This window comes from Ochotona princeps, chromosome 8, assembly GCF_030435755.1.
Source record: "Ochotona princeps isolate mOchPri1 chromosome 8, mOchPri1.hap1, whole genome shotgun sequence".
NCBI lineage: Eukaryota > Metazoa > Chordata > Mammalia > Lagomorpha > Ochotonidae > Ochotona > Ochotona princeps.
This window is the reverse complement of record NC_080839.1, coordinates 64,201,155-64,223,630: the sequence shown is the minus strand read 5'-3', so window position 1 is coordinate 64,223,630 and position 22,476 is coordinate 64,201,155. Positions and strand designations below refer to the sequence as shown.

At 46.2% G+C, this 22,476-nt stretch overlaps 1 protein-coding gene across 1 annotated transcript in view; it reads left to right on the top strand.

Moving 5' to 3' along the window:
• Positions 1-22,476, top strand: part of DRC1 (dynein regulatory complex subunit 1) — a 42,931-nt gene that overhangs the window by 3,546 nt on the left and 16,909 nt on the right. Inside the window, exons 2-7 of the mRNA XM_004582653.3 lie at positions 4,057-4,144; positions 9,254-9,366; positions 11,556-11,739; positions 18,939-19,076; positions 19,995-20,081; positions 21,328-21,450. Coding sequence (XP_004582710.2) covers positions 4,057-4,144; positions 9,254-9,366; positions 11,556-11,739; positions 18,939-19,076; positions 19,995-20,081; positions 21,328-21,450 — 733 coding nt within the window. The remainder of the gene's footprint in view (positions 1-4,056; positions 4,145-9,253; positions 9,367-11,555; positions 11,740-18,938; positions 19,077-19,994; positions 20,082-21,327; positions 21,451-22,476) is intronic.

The window sequence follows — 22,476 nt, the reverse complement described above, 5'->3', positions numbered from 1 at the left end:
GGCTGAGCTGGACTTTGATCAGCGGGTGTGGAGATGGAAGTTAGAAGTCAGAAGGAGTGAGATAAGAGGAGCTTGTGTTCCAGGATGGCTTGGTTTTCTCTTTGGCGGTGCTGGGAGCCTCTCCCTGAAGTATACAGGAATCAGGAGGAGAGGGGTGTGAGGCAGGGATGTGCTGTTCATGAAGTTCCCTCATGCCCATCTCTGATATTAGCCACCTGTAACATATCTTCTAGAATGATAGAAGAATAATGATACCACACAAGACATGTGTGAAGCTGTTGGTATTTCACAGTGTCTGTCTGCCATTTGGATTTCTGTTATAAATCTCCTGTTCTTGCCACGTATTCTCTTTGGTATTTCTCTTTCTCTGCTCTGTATAGCATTGATTTTAAGGAGTTTTATTTAGTTTATGGACTATAAGATTTCATCACATATCCTTTACCAGTTTATTCCTTGACTTTTTTATAATGAAAAAAAATTGTTAAAGATTTATTTGTTTATTTATTAAAAGATTTATTCACCTCCATTGGAAAGTCAGAGACACAGAGAAGACAAGAGACAGAGAGGAACAGAGAGGAAGATCTTTCATCCACTGGTTCATTCCCCAAGTGGCTGCAATGTCTGGAGCTGAGCTAATATGAAGCCAGGAGCCTCTTCTGGAACTCCCACATGGGTGCAGGGTCCCAAAGCCCAGGCCCGTCCTCCACTGCTGTCTCAGGCCACAAGCAGGGAGCTGGATGGGAAGTAGGGCTGTGGGGATGTGAACTGGTACCCACATGGGAACCCGGTGCATGCAGGGTGAGGACCCCAGCCACCAGGCTACTGTCTGATGTCCAATTTATTTATTTTTATTTGGAAAGTCAGATTTACAGAGAGAAGGAGAGACAGAGAGAATAATCTTCTATTTAATTGGTTCACTCCCCAAGTGACCGCAATGGCTGGAGCTGAGTTAATCTGAAGCCAGGACCCAGGAGCTTTTTCTGGGTTTCCTGCGCGGGTGCAGGGTCCCAAGGCTTTGGGCCATCCTTTTCTGCTTTCCCAGACCACAAATGGGGAGCTGGATGGAAAGCAGGGTTTCTGGGGTACGAATCGGTGCACATATGAGATCTAGGCATGTGTAAGGCGAGGCCTTTACCCCTAGGATGCTGTGCCAGGTCCTATTCCTTGACTTTTTTTTACATTTTATTATTATTATTATTATTATTATTATTATTATTATCATTTTTTGATACAGTTCCATAGGCTTCTGGTATTTCCCTTATCCCAGCCCCAATTCCCCCCACCCCTAGTTCCTGGTATAGTTCTTCGTACACAGTCATATGTCCATCATTGCGGGCATGGACAATTGCAGAGAGTCCAGCATCCTATTGTCAAGATATAGTAACCAATTTCATTGTGAGTCCATCTTTGTCTGGAAGTAGAAATGCATACTACATTGTATCCTCACATCTGGATGTTAGTCTCCATTTCACAGCTACTGTACATCCTCTCAAATGAAAAGTCTTATTACAAAATCAACAATAGAAAAATAGAAATTTACAATGCTATGAAGGTAAATAACATGTTACTAGATATGACAGTCTCCATTACACAGCTACTATACATCCCCTTAAATGAAGAGCCACAAAACAAAATCAACATCAGGAAGAAAAAAGAAATTAACAACCCCATGAAGTTAAATAACATGCTACTACTAAATGACTAATGTGTAGCTGAATAAATGAAAATGAAGAACCTTCTTGAAGAAAATGATGCTGCTGTATGATCTATGAGTCATTGAATGATTTAGTCAGAAGAAAGTGTTTTGAAGAGATGAAACTAACAGAAAACGTCAAAACCCATGTGATACAGTTTCTGCTGGTTTTTGTTGGTGAAGTGTGTCTCTTCTATACAATAAATAGATGGATTTTGTTTTTTAATCCAGTCTACTAATCTATGACGTTTGATTGAGCTTAAGCCATTTACATTCAGAATTTAATATGTATGGGTGGTACTTTGGTCCTGTTATGTTAGGAATGGGTTGTTCATTGGTTTACTCTTCTGTTGTGATTTTACTGGGATGTTCTTCCCATTTGCCTTTGGTTTTGTTGGGTGCTATTCCTCTTCTCTGTCAAGAGAACATCTTGAAGTATCATTTGTAAGGCAGGTTTGGAAGAGGTGAATTCTTTGAACTTTTCTTGACTGTGGAAGAATTTTATTTCATTTTCAAAGACAAAAGAAAGCTTTGCTGGATATGTTATCCTAGGCTGACAATTTTTTTCTTTTAGAATCTGAAATATGTCACTCCATTCTCTTCTTGCCTGTAGATTTTCCTATGAGAGATCTGTGAGTTTAATTGGCATTCCTTTATATGTCAACTGATTTTTTTTCATGTGCACATTTCAGGATCTTTTCCTTATGTTCGATTGAAGAGAGCTTGATGATCATGTGTCTTGGCGAAGATCGCTTTTGATCAGGACTGTTGGGAGTTCTGTGCCCCTCCTGGATCTTGTTTCCCAATTCTTTCTCTAGATTAGGGAAATTTTCCTTTATTATTTCATTAAATACATTTGCAAACTCAGCTTCTCTTTCTGCACCTTCTGGGACTCCCGTAACTCTTATATTAGGCTTCTTAATAGTGTCTTTCAATTCTTGAATACTTTTTTTGGCCTGATCCAGCTCAGTTTCCAGCTTTTTGTTTGCTTCCCCCTGATGACAGGAAATATCTTCCAATTAGGTACTTTTAATTTGCTCTACTGTGTTCTTAATTTCTGATATATTAGCCTTGAATTGCAGAGGCAGAGGAGGCATGGACCATTACGGCATGATGCTCATAATGGACAACTCAGAAAAGTTGCCTTCTTTATTATACACAAATCATCACAAGCTTTTGCACAACATCCAATTGTTTCATTTTTACTTCATGGTTAAGAGAATACAGAAACAATCCTAAAAAATATTATTTTACTTTAAAGAAAACATTTTCAATAAACCATTACTCATTCAAAGCTACAGTCACCTGGCTGAAGCCAGGAATTTCAGGGTTGGCAGCACATGCGGTTACATAGTGACAAATGGTTTACTTATATTCAAAATCAATTTTCACTATACACAAACTAATATTTCTTAAAATATTAAGAATACAGAATTAAAAGATTCAATTGTTTTTTGTTCTTCGTGTTGATTTAATTGTTTTTTTTTTTGTTTTTTTGTTAAAGGGCAGTGAAAGGGATCAAGGCAACTCAGCCAATCTACAGAGGGCCTTTACAAGAAACTTCCTTTTATCTTTATAAACTGTTTTCTTTCCCTAAATATGAGTGCCAGTATAAGAAACAAGTTTTATAAACTGTTTTCTTTCCCTAAATATAAGTGCCAGTATAAGGTTGAGATTTTAAGCATTTTGGGGGGTTTCACATTTGTTTCCCTTTAGAAGTTATACTTTTTGCTTTCTGAGGTGAGAAACCAAAATGCGTGATATCATGTGTTGTAACAGTTCAAGGTGCATGGTAAACAAACTCTGTGTACGTTCATGATTGCCATCTGTTCCAAGATATTATCAAGCCATTTCTTAAGGAAAACATTACTTATGTTAGGGCAAACTTCAGGACAAAAGTGGGCACATAACAGGATGTTTGGAGACATTGTGGGCTCAATTGTACTATTGTATACTTTTAGCTGTGTGTCATTGCCTTACGTTGCTAAAGATGTTTTTATCATAACATGATTGATCAATTTGAGGTGTTATACCAGTTACAGGAATCACTTCACTTTAGCAGAAAAACAACAACAACAACACCCTCAGGAGAATTCTATGAAACATCAGAGAGGTGATTCAGTGTCCATACAACGGGGTGAGGCAGCAATGAGGTGACCAGAGACATTCTGCCGGGCCTTGCCATGCAGCCAGAAATTCCTCGTAGCCTTGCTAACCGAGGAGTGGTGCTCATCACACACCCATACCATCTGACCCAACTGCGTGGCTCCCCACAGGAGCTCTGGAACCCCTGGAACCCTCTGCCTGCAGCATTGCAGTGCTGGGCGGTGTAACTGTGGCACTCTGTTTCTTCTCCATTGCAGGGAAGCACTTGGCGAATACATAGATGGCAAGAAGGAGAGCGAGGAGGAGCAGAGCAAGAGCTACAAACAGAAAGAAGAAAGCAGACTGGTATGAGCTGCTGACCTGTGGGCCCCGTCCCTAATAACGGACCAGGGAGCTGAGTGTGGTGTCATGGCTCTCACACGGAGCCCTCCTTGTCCCTGTACCCAGGCATGCCTGGGTTGGACCCTGAGCCTAGTGAAGCTGACATTATTGTTTCTTATATTTATGTTATCTTTTTTTAAAAAAGATTTATTTTATTGGAAAGGCAGATAATATTTATAGAGGAGAGACAAGATCTTCCATCTTCTGGCTCACTCTCCAAATGATCACAATGGTTGGAGCTAAGCCGATCCTAAGCCAGGAACCAGGAGCTTCTTTCAGATTTCCCATCTGAGTGTAGGTTCCCAAGGCTTTGGGCCAGCCTGTACTGCTTTCCATGGTACAATTAAGGAGCTGATCAGAAATGGAGCAGCCAGGACATGAACTGGTGCTCATAAGAGATTCCATGGGTTGTAAGGTGAGGGATTTAGCTATTGAGCCATTGTGCCAGGCCCCTGGTAGTGCACTTTTTTTTAATTATTTATTATTTAACTTCATTAATTACATTGTATTATGTGACACAGTTACATAGATACTTGGGTTCTCCCACTCCTCCCCAAACCCTCCCACCATGGTGGATTCCTCCACCTTGTTGCATAACCACAGCTCAAGTTCAGTTGAGATTCCCCCATTGCAAGCGTATACCAAACATAGAGTCCAGCATCTTATTGTCCAGTCAAGTTCAACGGCTTCTTAGGTATACCCTCTCTGGTCTGAAGACAGAGCCAGCAGAGTATCATCCCAGTTGGAGCAGCCAGGACATGAACTGGTGCTCATATGAGATTCCATGGGTTGTAAGGTGAGGGATTTAGCTATTGAGCCATTGTGCCAGGCCCCTGGTAGTGCACTTTTAATGGTGGTTCACTCTTCGTAGGATAAAACCCAGAGACTTTAGCTTGCCATTCAAGACCTGTGCTAGTCTGTGTTACCATCTTACCATTCTGATCAGTTCTCCCAATGGTCACCTAATTCATGTCTTCTACTGTGGTTGAACTGATTCCTGAGTTCCCCCACCCCAAGGGGCCTTTGTTCACCCTCTGCTTCAGGCATTAGATCATCTGAACCAGGTGTCGGGTCATTTGGAATGGACAGGTCCCCACCTCCTTCTCTGTCCTCTCCTGACCCTGGGAAGCTGTCCCCATTCTTTACGCCTTTCTGTCACGCCCGCTTGCAGCTCCTGAAGACCCTTAGCCTGGTCTGAATCCCTGCAGAAGTACCAGTTGTTTCGTTTTAGATACTTTTCTGCCTTGGATGACTGTTGTGGGGTGTGTGTGTGTGTGTGTGTGTGTGTGTGTCCCTAGGGAGAGTGTCACCTCTGCACAGGGTGCTGCAGAGCTTGCGCCCAGTAACTAGCCCAAGCACAATTGCTGATCACTCTTAGGTGACAATGACAGGGCTCTTGGGATATTAAGTAAAAGACTTGGAACCAAGTATGCAGAAAGGATAAACCACAGTTCCAGCCAGCCAGCCAGCACTGGCGGAATGTGGCATTTAATCCGTGCTAAATGAGAGGCAGGCACTAGAAGGTTATACTGAGTTACATCAAGCCAGACTGGGAGAAAAGGCTGTGTAGAAGAACTAGGATTTGAGCCAAGTCCCACAGCATTAAAATGGGCTTTCAAAAAAATGAATGTGAGAGACAGAGAGAGAGAGAGAAAGAGAGAAATAGAGATAGAGAGATAGATATTGGGACTGGTATCATGACACAGCAGTTAAACTGCAATCTGTGACACTGGCATCCCATGTGAATGCCAGTTCAAGTCTCAGCTGCTCCACTTCTGAACCAGCTCCTTGTTAATGCACCTGGGAAAGCAGTGGAAGGTCCAAGACCTTGTGTCCCTGCCACTCACGTGGGAAACCCAGAGAGAGAGAGAGAGAGAGAGTTCCAAGACTCCTCGTGTCATTCTTGCCCAGTTCTGGGTGTTGCAGCAATTTGGGGCAAGAACCAGTGAATCTATCTTTTCCTCCTTTTCTATAACTCTGGTTTTCAAATAAAGCACAAAATCTTTCTAAAAGTTTGCAAAAATAGGGACTGGTACCATGGCATAGATGATGCAGCACTGGCATTTCATATGGGTCCTGGTTTGTATCCTGGGTGATCCACTTCCAATCCAGCTCCCGGCTAATGGCATGGGAAAGCAGCAGGGGAAAGCCGAAGTCCTTGGGACCCTGTACCCACATGGGAGACCTGGAGAGAATTCCTGGCTCCTGGCCTAGCCCAGCTGTTGTGGCCATTTGGGGAGGGAACTAGCAGGTGGAAGGTCTTTCTTTCTTTCTCTCTCTGTAATTCTATCTTTCAAATAAAAGTAAACATATATATTATATACAAATATATATTATATACACTTATTTCTGCATAAATGTTTTTGAGTGGGATAAAAGGATTGCGGTTGCTGAAGTATTTTGCTAGAACCTAGGAATGTGGGGTGTTTGCATGATGTTGTGTCAGTAGTAAGCTGTTTGATTCTGATGAAGAGAATATTGGACTGGTGCGGGTTCTCAGGTCTGCTGCATCGTAGATGATTCATGTCACCTGCTTGTGCTCAGCTAGCTTCATCTAGTGGCCAGTAATCTCAGAACATTTCTGTGTTTGATGAAAGAATCTTAGGGTCTTGAAAAAACCTGAGGTTGTGTCTGAAAGTTTGTAGAAAAAGAACTTAACAAAGAAGTTTATTTTGACACCCAAAATATTGGAATTCATGCATAGTTTTTTTTCATATTAATCTGCCTTTTCTATCTGCTTTTTGAAGATGCATGTTTGCATGGACTGCAAACAATTTTTGCATCTAGATCAGTATCTTTTAATTCCCATTTCCCATAAGCTTTCTAAAGTCTCCTCATACTGATACTCAGTTCATTCTGAACACTCTTTGCTGAGAACAAAACCAAACAAATAGTGTTGTTTAAAGCAGATTTTCAAGATTCTTCTCACCCAGGGCCTGAGTAATGAAAAACATTGACATCATGGAGAAATCTATAACAAAAAAATGCTGCTTCCCTCTGGAGCCACCTACTGGTTCTACCCTAGACCTTATCAGACTAATCCTTGTCCTGGACTCTGTACTTTGTCAGTCATTTAAAGAATTGTCTTCTGTGAAATCTTTGTCTATTTAAAGTTTATGAAGGATGTTGACCTATATTTCCTTCCAGAAGATTTATTCTGCCATTAACATTGGGTCTGTTATGTGGATTTTTGTGTGTGGTGTTAGGTTAAGTTTTTTACTCAATTATCGTTATTATCTGCATAAAGTTTTTAAGATTATTTATTTGAAAGAGTTGGAGAGAGAGAGAGAGGAAAAAAAAAAACAGAGAGAAAGAGCTCTTCCATCTGCTGTTTCACTGCCCAGATGGCCTCAATAGCTGGGTTGGGCCAGGCTGAAGCCAGGAGCCAGCAGCTTCATTCAGATCTCCCACATGGGTGCAAAGGCCCAAGAACTTGGTCTATCTTCTGCTGTTTTTCTCAGGCCGTTAGCGTGGAGCTGTATCAAACATGGAGCAAACCCTACCCATATGGGTGTTACGCCACAACACCTGTGGCCCCTCCATGTAGAGTTTTAAGCAACCCTCGCTGTGTTTCTTGTAAAGCTTACTCTTCACTCCCTGCGTTGAAGTGTGTTTTTGTTGTAAATCAGATGATTGTGTATGTGAGTTTGTTTCTGGGTTCTTTGGTCTGTTCCATTATTCATTCTGACTGCCTTTGTTCCAGTTCCACATTAGTTCAGTTACTGCAGCTTTATGGCAGGGCTTGGTGTCTGAATCGGATAAGCCTTCAATTCTGTTCTCCAGATTGTCTTGGCTTTCCTCCTTTCCTTTCTTCCCTCCTTTCCTCCTACTTGCTTCCTTTTTGAAGCAGATAGTCAGCTGGGGGTCAGACCCTGAGCTCGCTGTGCTACAGGGTGGTGCAGCTAGTTATGGTACAAGATCCTATGTAGGGCTGTGTTGTGGCATAAAAGGTTCAACCACCCACTTGCACTGTCACATCCCATAGTGTGTGTGTTCAATACGCAGCTGTTCCATTTCCCATCCAGCTCCCTGCTAATGCACCTGGGAAAAATTAGGATGGCTTAAGTGCTTGGGTCCCTGTCACCCACATGGGAAATCTGGAAGAAATTCCTTCATCTGTCATCACATTGTTCCTCAGGTCCACATGGCAGCCTATGAGAAAGGAAGAGCCAGGACAGTGGAGAAGTCGCCTCTTCCCTTAAAGACATCACTCAGGGCCGTGCACATCTCTGCTGCTCACATGTACTGATCAGTCCTTATTCTAGCTGTAAGAGAGGCTGGGCAATGTACCAAGCCTAACTTGAATTCAAGGGCTTTGTTCCTAAGCAGTGTGGGGACAGGGAGACATGAGCATTGTAGGACCACCACCTTGATCGGCCTCATGTCCCTATCAGATTTCTATAGAGGACTCTGGCTATGTCCGTCACATGGACACTTGTCAGGGAAGGTACTGAGATGTTCTGGCAGCACATGCCTCGGTTGTGGTTGGCTGATCACTGCTAAGGAGAGTGGGCTGCAGTATGTGGAGGATGGCCGACTGCTGTTTGATTGTCAGAAGTAACATTACCAACAACAATGCCCAGTAGATGCTGCCATTACAAGCCTTAAGGTAGCTATTGAGTTCTTTTTTTTTTTTTTTTTTTTTTTATTGGAAAGCCAGATATACAGAGAGGAGGAGAGACAGAGGGGAAGATCTTCCATCCGATGTTTCACTCCCCAAGTGAGCCGCAACGGGCCGGTGCTGCGCCAATCCAATGCCGGGAACCAGGAACCTCTTCTGGGTCTCCCACGCAGGTGGAGGGTCCCAAAGCTTTGGTCTGTCCTCGACTGCTTACCCAGGCCACAAGCAGGGAGCTGGATGGGAAGTGGAGCTGCTGGGATTAGAACTGGCGGCCATATGGGATCCTGGCATGTTCAAGGAGAAGACTTTAGCTGCTAGGCCACGCCGCTGGGCCCGCTATTGAGTTCTGTTTACTGGGACACTGGAGCTACAGCGTTGTAAAAAAAAATGTGTCTGACTTTCTAGATTCTTGGCAAGGCATTGAAACATTTACAGTTCTTACCTGTTTTCAGAAATTGGCCAAGCTGCTATTGTGTGGCACTGAGCTGGTGACAAATGTCCAGGTGGCTGTAGACAACAGAGAGATCCACAGGAGGGTGGAAGAGGAAGAGATAAAGCGTCAGAGGTAAGGAACCACAGGTTGCAGCCTGGTGGGCGTGAAGGTCATCTCTGTGGGCCTCAGGGTCCTCTCCAGTCTTAGAAGTGACTTTATTCAACTTCGTCGAATCTCCTTCCTATTCCTGAGCAATCCTCCCTCTTCCTCATTATCCTTTTTTGCATCCCTTCTTCCTTTCCTGCAGCATTATGTTGCTGATATGTGCCAAACTGTGTAGCAACAAAAGGAGGGAAATGCAGCCTCTGTGATAGATACAGGAACATTCAGCCATAATTCATGGTAAAATAAAGGGAGGGGGCTGGCGTTGTGGCACAGCCAATTATGCTGCCACTTGTAATACTGACATTCCATATTGGATCCTGGCTGCTCTATTTCCAATATAATGGTCTACTAATGTACCTGGAAAGGCAGCAGAGGACAGGTAAATGCTTGGGTCCTTGCCACCCATATTGGAGACCAGGATAATGTTCCTGGCTCCTTGCTTCAGTCTGGCCCAGTCCTGGCTGTTGCAGCCATGTGGGGAGTGAATCAGCAGATGGAAGATCTTGTTTTCTCTATATATTCTATCTTTCAAATAAGTAAGTAGATAAATCTTAAAAACATAAAGGCATGTGTCAAGAGTTGTGGAAACATGCATGAGGAGGCCTTGAATTCTCTTTGCTGGGATTACAGCAAATTTTCCATTTGGCGTTGGGCTGCAAGAGGTGAGTAGGAGTTTGCAGAGTCGCAGAGAGGGTGTTTTAGATGGAGGCAACACTTGAGCAGAATCTTGAGATCACATGATGTTCTTCTGGATGAGAGGAAATGGTGTGTGTGTGTGTGTGTAGGGTGGGGTTGGGAGCTGAGGAAGAACAGAAGTGAGGCTGAGGTGGTTTTGGACAGTCCTGGCTTTAAATTGGCCAGAGTGGCTGGAGCCACAGACATCACAGCAGTAGGAACCGTGGTAGCAGCGTGTGCCTAGAAGGAGAGAAGGTCAGAGGAAGCCAACTCTAGCCATCTGTCATCAGTGACTTTAATTTCAGAACTGCCTGCTGCCTATCTGGGTTGCAGTAGTAACTGAAATAGCTGATGCTTAGCAGGGTGAACTTGTGAAAGTCCCTGAACATCCTACTAAGGTCAGATTTCATCCTACAGACACTGAGGGAAAGTAGAAGACCCTAGGGAGAAGAATTGCAAGTTCAGTGTGTTTTACAAACACAGCCTGGAGCTGGTATTGTGGCACAGTGGTTTAAACCACCGGCTGCAATGCCAGCATCCCTTAGGAGTGCTGGTTCAAGTTCCAACTGTTCTGATGCAAACTAACTCCCTGCTAATGTGCCTGGGAAAGTTGTGGAAGATCACCCAAGTGCTTGGGCCCCTACATCCAGGTGGAAAACTCAGGTAGAATTCATGGCTCCTGGTCTTGGCCTGGCCCAGCCCAGTCTTGCAGTTATTTGGGAAATGAACCAATAGATGAAAGATCTCTGTCTGTGTCCCTGCTTTTCAAATAAATTAGAGAAGAAAAAGAGAGAAGAAAAAAAAGGAAGAAAAGGAAGACAACAGTGGTTTCACATTTCTTGAAAAGATAAGAGTTCGTTAGAATCTGGTGTGCACTACCTGCCCTAATGTAACAGGCATGGTAGGGGACAGAAGGGGGAGGATGGAGAACATCACAGGATGTGTGTGCCTCCTGCCCCTCAGGGGGTTTGCACTCTTGTGTGACAGATTGCAGCAAAGTCTCTGGTCTATGTCTATTGGTTATTCTCAGGAGGGGCTCCCATCTCACTATTCCTTCCATCTTGTCCCACCCTCCATTGTGTTCGTTGCTTCCTCCCCCATATTACAGAGGAAGGGAGGGAGGCAAGAGGGTCAGCAACTTGTCTGTGATTGGCAGTCAGCAGCAAGGTCAGGACTTGAGCACAGCTTGTGAACTCCAAGGACCAAGAGCCTGTGGCTCTCATGTGTCACCAGCAGAAGAATGAGACTGGTTGACTCTTGGTGTGTGTATGTGTGTGTGTCTGTGTGTGTGTGTAAGCCTGTGAAGTGTTTCTTGGCATTCTTACAGTTATGAAGCTAACAGAAGATTCTTCCGTGAGTCGTTTGGTTGGGGCAGGTGTGTTGAGGCCGCTGCCTGCTGTTTGCCCTGTCTTGTGGACTCCAGAGAAGTTGCCCACTCACCTGGAGCTGGGCTGGCCTGACTGTTGTGTTTGTATTTGCAGAATTGAGAAGCTGGAGAATGAAGTAAAGACCAGCCAAGACAAATTCGATGAGATTATGTCCAAGTGGGAGGAGGGCAAGCAGAAGAGAATTCCCCAGGACCTGTGGGAAGTGCTCAACACTCAGCAGGTGCAGTGCGCGGGGCTGATCGAAGATAAAAACAAGCTCATCAGCGAGTTACAGCAGGCAAGCCTGGGCTGGCTGGGGGCACTCCACTTCTTCACTTTTACAGAAAGGAGAAACTCAAAAGGTTACTCCATTACCAAGAATGCAACACTCAGGTTCAAGTCCTTTTTTTTTTTTTTCTTTATTATGGTTTAAAAAATGGTAAAAGATTAGAGTACTCTCTTTACCATCTTTAAGTGTAAGGTGTTCACCTCAATCATCTTGCAGCCATGCAGCTCTTCAATTCCCTCTCCCCTCCCTGCTCCTGGAATTTCAGATGCTTTCAAAAGTAACTTTGCAGGACTCACATTTGTCCTTCGTGATGTGGCATTACCTCTTTGAGATTCACCTAAGCTGAAGCATGTGACAGGTCACCTTATTTAAGGCTGCAGAACATTACATCCTGTGTGTATGTGCCACATTTTATTGGTTCATCATCTGTGAGGGCAGACCTACCTCAAAGATACTGCCCTGAACACAGCAATGCTCATTTCACATCACAATCCCACTTTGGATTCCTTTGGGGTTGCTGGGTCATTGGTAATGCTATACTGTTTTCCCGCAATAGCTATAGTAGTAGTCCCCAAGACAGCGCATCAGTGTTCCAACTTCTGGGCGCCTTGCCAACACTTAATACATTCTGTTGTTTTGCTGGTGGGTGTTGTTTTGATGGGGGTGAGGTGCTATCTCATAGTGATTTTGATTTGCATTTTTCTGATAATTAGATGTTTTGCGTCTTACATGCTTATTGGCCATTTGTGTATCATTTTTAGAGAAATGTGTTTAAATTCTTTGCATGTTTTTAGGTTGGATCATTTTTGTTATTGTTGAGTTACAGAATTTTTAAAAATTATTATTTATTTCTTTGACAATCTTGACATAATTAGGGTAAAAATGTTCAAGCACTGCAGGAAGATGGGTAAGACAATTAGTTCCATATTGTTTCCTTCATATATCTGAGGTAAAGGGGGATTTTAAGCGAGAAGCCCCACCCAGTCTCCCACCCATCCCAGGTCCCTGATGTGGGGCATGCGCCGAGGGTCCTGCTCAAGTGGTTTTTTTTTTTTTTTTTTTTGTTTAAAGATTTATTCATTTTATTACAGCCAGATATACAGAGAGGAGGAGAGACAGAGAGGAAGATCTTCCGTCCGATGATTCACTCCCCAAGTGAGCCGCAACGGGCCGGTGCGCGCCGATCCGATGCCGGGAACCAGGAACCTCTTCCGGGTCTCCCACGCAGGTGCAGGGTCCCAAGGCTTTGGGCCGTCCTCGACTGCTTTCCCAGGCCACAAGCAGGGAGGTGGATGGGAAGTGGAGCTGCCGGGATTAGAACCGGCGCCCATATGGGATCCCGGGGCTTTCAAGGCGAGGACTTTAGCCGCTAGGCCACGCCGCCGGGCCCTCAAGTGGTTTTGATAGTTCACCAGTTATGAATTGCTGCCACTCTCATCATTCCAAGCACGATGAGGTCGTTGAGAAATCCATTGATTCACATAGTCCATCATAGAGTCTCCGTTTGCTCAGCTTATCACTGCCAACATATAGCTGAGGTGGTTGATTGACTTGTTCTGTCCTCTGTCTTTTCATGGTTAGGGTTCTGAGTCCGGCAGTTCAAATGGGGGGATCCCCAAAGAAACTTGGTCTGAGATGTTCCCAGACCAGATTCTTGTATGTACTAGCAAGCACAGGGCCCAGCACAGTCCATCACCCCGATCAGCTGGTGGTTGCAATTGCTGGGCTGGTGCTGTCTCCAATCCTGTCCTCCACTGGAACCAATGGGTATTGCAGTCCAGCCTGGTTCTGCCCAGCACACACTCAGCCCTCACATAAACCAGTGGGAGCTGCAGCCTAGTCAGAACGACCCACAATAACCCCCACCAGGCCCACTCCCTGCCCTGGTTTGCCAGTATGTGTAGCAGACTTGTCCAGTCTCTGTCCACATCCCCTGAGTTACAGATTTTTTTAAAAGGATATTTTATTTTTTTATTTTTTTAAAGATTTATTATTATTGGAAAGCCGGATATACAGAGAGGAGGAGAGATAGAGGGGAAGATCTTCCATCCGATGTTTCACTCCCCAAGTGAGCCGCAACGGGCTGGTACGCGCCAATCTGATGCTGGGAACCAGGAACCTCTTCTGGGTCTCCCACACAGGTGCAGGGTCCCAAGGCTTTAGGCCGTTCTCAGCTGCTTTCCCAGGTCACAAGCAGGAATCCGGATGGGAAGTGGAGCTGCCGGGATTAGAACCAGTGCCCATATGGGATCCTGGCACAATCAAGGCAAGGACTTTAGCTGCTAGGTCACCGCACCGGTACCCGAGTTACAGAAGTTCTTTATGTATTCTGGATACCAGCATTCTACCAGATGTACACTCATCCTTTCCCTTTATTGCCTTTCTTACTATCTTTATTGCCTCTTTGGATGTACAGAAGTTTCTCAGTTTGGTGCAGTCCCATTTATCCATTTTTTAAAAAAATTTTGTTGCCTGTGCTTTTGGTATTATTATAAGGGAAATATTTGTCAAATCCAATGTCCTGAACCTCTTGTTTTAGAAGTTTAACAGTTTTAGTATTATTATAAGGGAATTTATTGTCAGATCCAATGTCCTGAAGCTCTTCTTTTAGAATTTTAACAGTTTTAGGCATTATATTTGGGTTTTTAGTTTGTTCTTATTTCATTTTGTATGTGATATCAAAGTTCAGTCATTCTTTTGTGCCTGACTCCAGCTACCACGTGCACGTGGTGAGCTGTCCTCAGGCCTGCCTGGGCTCTGGGGGCTGCTCCCTTTGGGGTGAGTACACTGAGGGGGCAGTCTCAGGGGCCCGGGCAGGCACAGGGCCCACCTGCCACCATCATTGGGCAGGGGATGGGATTGGGGAGGGGCACAACCTTGGGCCTGGGGGCTGAAACTTCTGGCAGCATTCTGGCTGCTGAGGGGTCTCAGGTCAAGGCATCTCCATGCTCGGATCCCTGACTCCAGCCACCACGTGCACATGGTGAGCTGTCCCTGGGCCAGCAGATGCAGCATGGCACCAAATGGTGCACTGGCCACCCGGCCGGGACCTCTGGGGTTTGGTTCTTTGAATTGCTACTTATGTAGCTCCACGTTGAACCCACTGTTCTTCTGGGAAGTGAATCAATCCTATAGATTCCCAACAACAGAGTAACTTTTCCTCTGAAGAACTTGTAATCACTGAACAATGCTAACCACCAAACACCAGTCCATGCAAAACCTAAGACTTGGGTCTTGTCCAGCAGGAACATATCGTATTACCTGACATGATGGTAGGTCAGGAGATGGGTCACATTAGGCAGGGCCACAACATTAACCAGCATGCCAGAGAACCATATCCAGGGGTAGATTCTGTGGGGGATGTGTGGGCCAAACCCTGTGGAAATTCTAGCCTCACGAGTTAGTTCAACAGATGGGGTGGTGATGGACTAAGCTGGATGCAACCAAGGAACTTGCCATCAATCACAGGTTAAGGAACTGACAACAGTCTGGACTGGTCAAGGCAGCAGCACCTGAAAGTGCATCCTGAATAGGGTGTGGGGTGAGCTGGACTGCAACGTTCACCAGCTCATACAAGGCCAAGTGGAAGGCCAGACTGTGCCAGAAACTGGCCTAAAACCCACTGGCATGTATGAGAACTGGGTCTGGGAGTGGATCAAGTGGTGGAACTTGGGAAATTCCCCCTGGAGAGTCATAGCTCTTGCTGGTGAACATGTGGTCCAGACCTGGGGATCAGACAGGCTGGGCAAAGTAACTCCAATGACTGGCCAATGTGTGAATTGGTAATGGAATGGGGTGTACTAGGCAGGACTGAGTAAACCTTAGCCCATAAGTAAAAATAGAAACCAGGATGGAGCACAGGGCTTGCTGAGCTAGGCTCTTGCACCTACTGGTCTGCATGAGTCAAGGATGCTAAGCCACAGAGTCTAAGGCAGGGGTCGGGACAGGTGAGGGGCTGAGCCAAGCTGAGTCAGAGCAACCACTGGCATGTGCACGATCTATGGCTGGGAAGAGGCCCAGTTGGGGAGCTAAGGGACACCCTAGCTGGGTTGAGGTTCCCACCAAGGGTGCATGGGCTGGAATGAGGGCTGCATTCTGAAATGGATATGGTTGTAGTCTCCCTTGGCACAAGTGTGGACTGGGATTGTATGCACCTAGCAGGGCCAGACTCCAACACCCTCTGGTGTCCTGGAGGACCAGGGTAGATGTGGGATGGACTAGGCTAGGTCTCAACCCCTACTGAGCCATGTGTGAGCTGTATGTGGTTATGGACAAACCATGGCTGGGCTGAGACATCCAACAGCAAGAATCAGATTGGGTTGAAGGCCAATCAGGAAAAGCCACTGTTCCTGCGAGGACAGGAGGTGAACTGAGTAGGACTGGCTCATGGACCCCCTGGTATACGCGAAATCGGGCATTGGGAGAGGTTCTGATGGAGGAGCCTGGGCAACTGCTCTGGCAGGACACAGACCCTGCAGGCAAGCACAAGAAGCATGAAAGGAAACAGCCCAGAATAGGCCATGGAAAGTTTCCCACTGGCATACATTTGGCTTGGGTCGGGAGCAGACCAGGCTGAATCAGTTCACGTTATCCACTGGCAAATCCGAGCACTGGAACAGAGTGTGGGTTGGGTTGGGTTAGGTCATGAGAAAAACCAGTGCACAATACGGAATGCCAAGGTGAGGTTGCTTGCACTGGATGTGACCACAGCGCCCAAGAGCACAGCACACAAGGGAACCAGGAAGGGAGGGGGCGGAGCCTTTAGGGGAATAAGGGGGAGTTACCTTGCATAGCTACTCCCACTGGAGAGTGTGAGCTGGGATGCGAGCTGGGATGTGAGCTGGGATGCAGGCAGACCAGACTAGTAGAGCTACAACACCTGTGGGCCTCATGTGGACTAGATCAGGGAAAAGCCAGGCCAGGCTGATTAATCTTACAGGTATAAACAAAATTAGAGTGGGTGAGGGTTGTTTGAGCTTAGCCACAGCATCAGCTGGCAGAAGCTGGCACTGGGGGCTAATTCTGTCAAGTCAAACCACAGAACTACCTGGAGAGTGCATAATCTGGGAGTGGGAGAGGCCTGGGAGGGAAATAGTGGGCTCCTCCCTCTTGGGTTACCACTCCCAAGGGAGGGCATGAAAACTAGGATAGGGGCTGGGGTGGTAGACAGACACCCAACAGCATCTGTGTGGGCTGCATAGTTGAGCTGGTTAGATGGAACTAGGCTTTAATACCCATTGACATGTATGAGAGCCGAAGGGGATGTGGGACAGAGACTGGACAAGTCTGCTACACATACTGGCAAACCAGGGCAGGGGGTGGGCCTGGTGGGGGTTATTGTGGGTCGTTCTGACTAGGCTGCAGCTCCCACTGGTTTATGTGAGGGCTGAGTGTGTGCTGGGCAGAACCAGGCTGGACTGCAATACCCATTGGTTCCAGTGGAGGACAGGATTGGAGACAGCACCAGCCCAGCAATTGCAACCACCAGCTGATCGGGGTGATGGACTGTGCTGGGCCCTGTGCTTGCTAGTACATACAAGAATCTGGTCTGGGAACATCTCAGACCAAGTTTCTTTGGGGATCCCCCCATTTGAACTGCCGGACTCAGAACCCTAACCATGAAAAGACAGAGGACAGAACAAGTCAATCAACCACCTCAGCTATATGTTGGCAGTGATAAGCTGAGCAAACGGAGACTCTATGATGGACTATGTGAATCAATGGATTTCTCAACGACCTCATCGTGTTTGGAATGATGAGAGTGGCAGCAATTCATAACTGGTGAACTATCAAAACCACTTGAGCAAGACCCTCAGAGCATGCCCCACATCAGGGACCTGGGATGGGTGGGAGACTGGGTGGGGCTTCTCGCTTAAAATTCCCCTTTACCTCAGATATATGAAGGAAACAATATGGAACTAATTGTTTACCCATCTTCCTGCAGTGCTTGAACCTTTTTACCCTGATTAACTATGTGAAGATTGTCAAAAATATAATAAAAAAGTAAAAAACAAAAAAACTCATTCTTTTGCACGTGACTATCCAGTTTTCTCACAACCTTTGTCAGAGAGACTGTCCCTTTTCCAGGTGTAGGCATGTAAAAAAAGCAACATTACACCATTTCTGTAGGCATTTTTTCTGGGCCCCCTCTGTTCCACTCCTTTGGTCTCTGGATCTGCCTTCATGTCAGTGTCAGACCTTCTGCAGGACCTCGGCTCAGTGGTATGTGTGAAAGTCAGGGAATGTGAGGCCTCCATTGTGTTCTTTGTCAAGATCGCTGTGGCTCTTCAGGGTCCCTTGAAATTCCATCCTGATGTGACATCAGGACGTGATGTCTTTATTTCTGCAGAAAGTGACATTGGGACTTGTGATGGATTGCCTTGGTTCTGTAGACCACAGTGGGGAGGAAGGACAGTCCCCAGCACTGGGGGATTCACACACACAGGATGTCTTTATGTTTGTGTGTGTGTGTGTGGTTTTTCAATGTACAGGTCTTCTGCTTTCTTGGTGAAGTTATTCCCAACTGTTTCATCACCTTTGCTGTGACAGTAAGTGTAGTTATTTTCTTAATTTCTCCTTGGGTTGTCCATCATTTGTGAATAGGAGTGTAACTGGATTTTGAGTGTTGAGTTTGTGTCCTATAGCTTTGCTGAATGTATCAGTTCTAGCAGCATGTTTTGGTGGGTTGGACCTTCAGGTTTTCTTTGTGTAAGATCATGTCACCTAGGAACAGAGATGATTTTTCTTTTTCCTTTCCAATTGTCATGACTTTTCCGGTGGTAAGGTTTTAATCACAAGAAGTGATTTTGTAGTGATTTTGGAATGATTTCCACCTACTAGATGCCCTTTAGTGACAAGTGTCGCCTCAGGTCTTATGTTCTTAGGGATTGGGTCTTGGAACCTGGGACACTGACTCCTCAGCTGGGACACACTAGGCTTTCTCGGAGCTGGCAGTGAGATTTACAACAAAGGATACTCCAAGAGCTTGATCCTGTTCTGACTATGCCCTGAGCCAAATCCTGCTTCTCCACCTACCTGCTTCTCCTCAGGCATCCCCAGGCCCTTCTGAAACTACTTGTTCTTTGTACAGTTTTAATCCCTGGTCCTTACAGCCTCAGAAGAGCAGGAGCCAGGGGACACTGTACTTGGCATCTGTCACTTCTGTCTCAACTGATGAGCCATTTGCCTTCTACATGTTTCTTTTAAAGGAGCTGAAAATAAAAGATGATCAGTATGTGAAGGACTTGAAGAAGCAGTCTGATGACATCTGCCTGCTCCTGGATAGGATGGAAGAACAAGTGAAGAGCGTAATGAAGAGCTTCCGGCAGGAGCTTCATCACATTGAGGTGACGGGTGGGAAAAGGTGCCTGCTGTCTGTACCTGGGAGGCCCCTGGGGAGAGGGGCTAGGCGGGTCCTCATTATCTGATATGCCTGCTTACTACTTTATCTACTCACTCATTTCATTAGTCAACAAATAAGCTTCAAGGGTTTGTTGTGTGCCAAACTCTGTTCCAGGGGACAGGTGCGCAGCCATGAAAGCAGTGAGGGCCTTGGTGGGATCTGTGTTCTAGCAGGAGACAGCTAGCCAAGAAGCAGCTACATTACCCAGTAGCTACCTGAACAGGTAGTAGTAAGTACTTTGAAGAAAACAAGTGAGGGAAGGGGATGGTGGGGGAGCTAGGGAGGCTTGCACCCCGCAGGCTTGGGTACACATGAACCAGTTATTTCTGGATGGCAACTGGGGAGGAGCAGATAGAGTGGACAATGCCAAATAGCATTTGGAAATTGATACTGTGAAGTTAAATGCCATGTTGAGGTTTAGGTCTTTGCAAGACGGAAGAGAGCCAGAAAGGTGGGGAGCTCCCTCTCTTGAGGTCATTTCAGACTCATTTCTGCATGCCCAGACCTCTGCGAGCTCCATGTTGCCCTTTGCTTCCTGGGAACCTGGCCATGGCAGTGCACCAACCCTAGTCAAGGTCGGGTTGCATGCCAACCAGGGCCCTGGCCTCCCTCCAGCTGCTGCCTACCTCTGGCTGACAGTTGACTTTTGGGCAGGTTTCCTCTTGCCGTGTCTACAAGGTCTAGTCTAACACTTGATTTCTATGCAGCTCTTCCTGCAAGCATTTGATCGTATGAAATGTGGCAAGTACACACTTGAAATCGACTTTGTATATGGGGTTGGCAAACATGAAAGTCCTTTGATACTACCAGGAACCGCCTACACCAAGCAGCCCCCCAGAGCCTTGTTCCTTGTTGGTTGTAGAAAGCATTTGAGGTGGAGCGGCAGGAGCTACTGGCCAGTAATAAGAAGAAGTGGGAGCGGGCGCTGCAGGCACACAATGCCAAGGAGGTGAGGCTGTGGGAGGGCATCTGGGCAGATCCGTGGAATCTTGACTGACATTGACCATGACCACATTTGTCAGCCTTTTTTGTGCCTTGGGTAGGATTGCCAAGGCAGAGTCACTTTGCCACACTTCACCTATGATCAGCCTTGTGGAGGGATCTCTTTTGAGATATTGGGAACTACCTTTGCAGCCCTCCAGAGGTTCCACAGTCTTGTCACTGTCTCCTAGGGGATTTGCCCCAGCCATGGATATTTGTGGTTCACAAAAGTGTTTTAAAACACATCTAAAAAATATTTATGGGACCTGTGTCATGGCTCAACAGGCTAATCCATGACCTGCAAGCACCAGCACCCTATATAGATGCCGGTTCATGTTCTGGCTGCTCCACTTCTGATTCAGCTCCCTGCTAATTGCCTGGAAAAGCAGCAGAGGGTAATCAAGGTCCTTGGGCCCCTGCACCCATTTGGGAGACTCAGAAGAAGCTCCTGACTTCTGGCTTTAGATAGGCCCAGTTCTGGCCATTGCAGCCATTTGGGGAGTGAACCAGCTGATGAAAGATATCTCTCTGTAAATCTGCCTTTATAAAAAATTATGTAATTTTATTTGAAATGTACACAGATACACAGATCTGCCATCCACTGATTCATTCCCCTTGTCCCATCCCAAATGCCTGTGACAGTCAAGGCGAAGCTGGGAGCTGACAATTCATTCTGGACATCCTACACGAGTGGCAGGGACTCAAGAACTTGAGCATCACCTGCTGCTTCCCAAGATGCTTGCTAGAAGGCATTTGGAATCAGGAAATAGCCTGAACTCCAGCCCGGGTACTCTGATATGAAATGCGGGCATGGCAGGTGGTATTTTAACCACTAGGCCAGACATCCAAGATGTGTTTTTTGAAGGGCGTGGAGTTATCACTTTTGTCAGAGATGCACAAAACAAAGAGATGTGGCTTCGCCAAGATCCGGTGGATTTTTTTAGGGATCTGCACATCTGATTGTGTTCATTTTTCAAGGGAGTCTTCTTCTTGGCATTTCTACAGAGAGAATCCCATTAAAGCAACACGAGCCGTGATCTGAGAGTTCAAATATCTGTGCTTAGGGCTTCCAGAAGCCACCAGAGTGCCTCTGGGGCAAGGAGGGGAAGAAGATTTGAAACCATCAAACCCTCCTGTGCCAGCAGGTACATCAATGCCGGAGCTGGAGCAGGGATGGTCCCTCACCCCACTCCCCCATCTTCCTGTGCCTGCAGCTGGAGTATCTTGTCAATCGCCTGAGGAGGGTGGAGGACTATGAGAAGCAGCTGAACAAGCAGAGCATCTGGGACTGCGAGGAGTACAACATGATTAAAGTCAAGCTGGAGCAGGATGTTCAGGTGCGGCTGTCGCTCTTGCACAGGGCTTGGGGGAGTACCTGTGGGTGCTTCAGCATTATCACCTGCCCAGGATGTTCTAGAGGTTAATTGTGCAATAGCTGTTTACCGTCAGACTTGCTGTAACTCAGCTTCTTGAAGAAGGGCTTTTTTCGGGAAGGCACTGGAGCCGGGCTGCCAGGACACTCCAGGAGTCCTGAGGCCCTGGCAGGGGACGCACTGTGGTGAGGAGTATGCATTTCACCCTGGGTAAAGTCATGTCCCTGGGTCACGTTAGCTGTATGTGAGGGCCAATTCCGGGGCTAATTTGTCCAACAACTACCACCACTGTCTCACTACAGCCAGTCCCTATGTGAGAGCACTCGAGGGAGGCATTTTACACACCACCAAACCGTGGCCTTAGGACAAGGCTACATACATGTACGTATGTGGTAAGCCCTGGATTCAAACCCAGTTCCAACTGGCTCAAAAAAGCCTTAATAGTCATCCCATTGTCCTCAACAGCCCCCTCATGGATAGTTAGAATCTACAAGAAGACAAAATCTACAGTCAGAAAGAAGCTTCTAATGGTTAGACTTAACGAGTACGGAAGAGGGCGTCCCATCCAACAGATGTCATGAAGCTGAGTGCTTGTGGCTGTCTCCCATGTAGAAGATGTGTATTTGGGGGCGGCCAGGGCATGGGGGTGGGGTGTGTCCTACAGTGGGAGGAGGTGAGATGTTCTGGTTTCCAAGATTTCTCTCAAGCCAAGGATCTGTTTCAGCATCACTTCGGAGAAATGCATCTCTAATGACATCCAGATGTAGTACAATTACATCTCAGTAGCCACACTCAGAGATTCATTTCAGGGTCAATGTAGACAAATGTTTGAGTTCCCATCTACTCTGGAGCTTCCTGCCATGATGTTGGATTAAAGGCCCCATTAGGCTCTAAATGCATTTACCAGTCTGGAGAATGAGCTCAGCTTTTCCCATTTAATGTCACAGAGTTGGAGTTAAGATGAAGAACCATGCCAAGTCTCTGATAGGG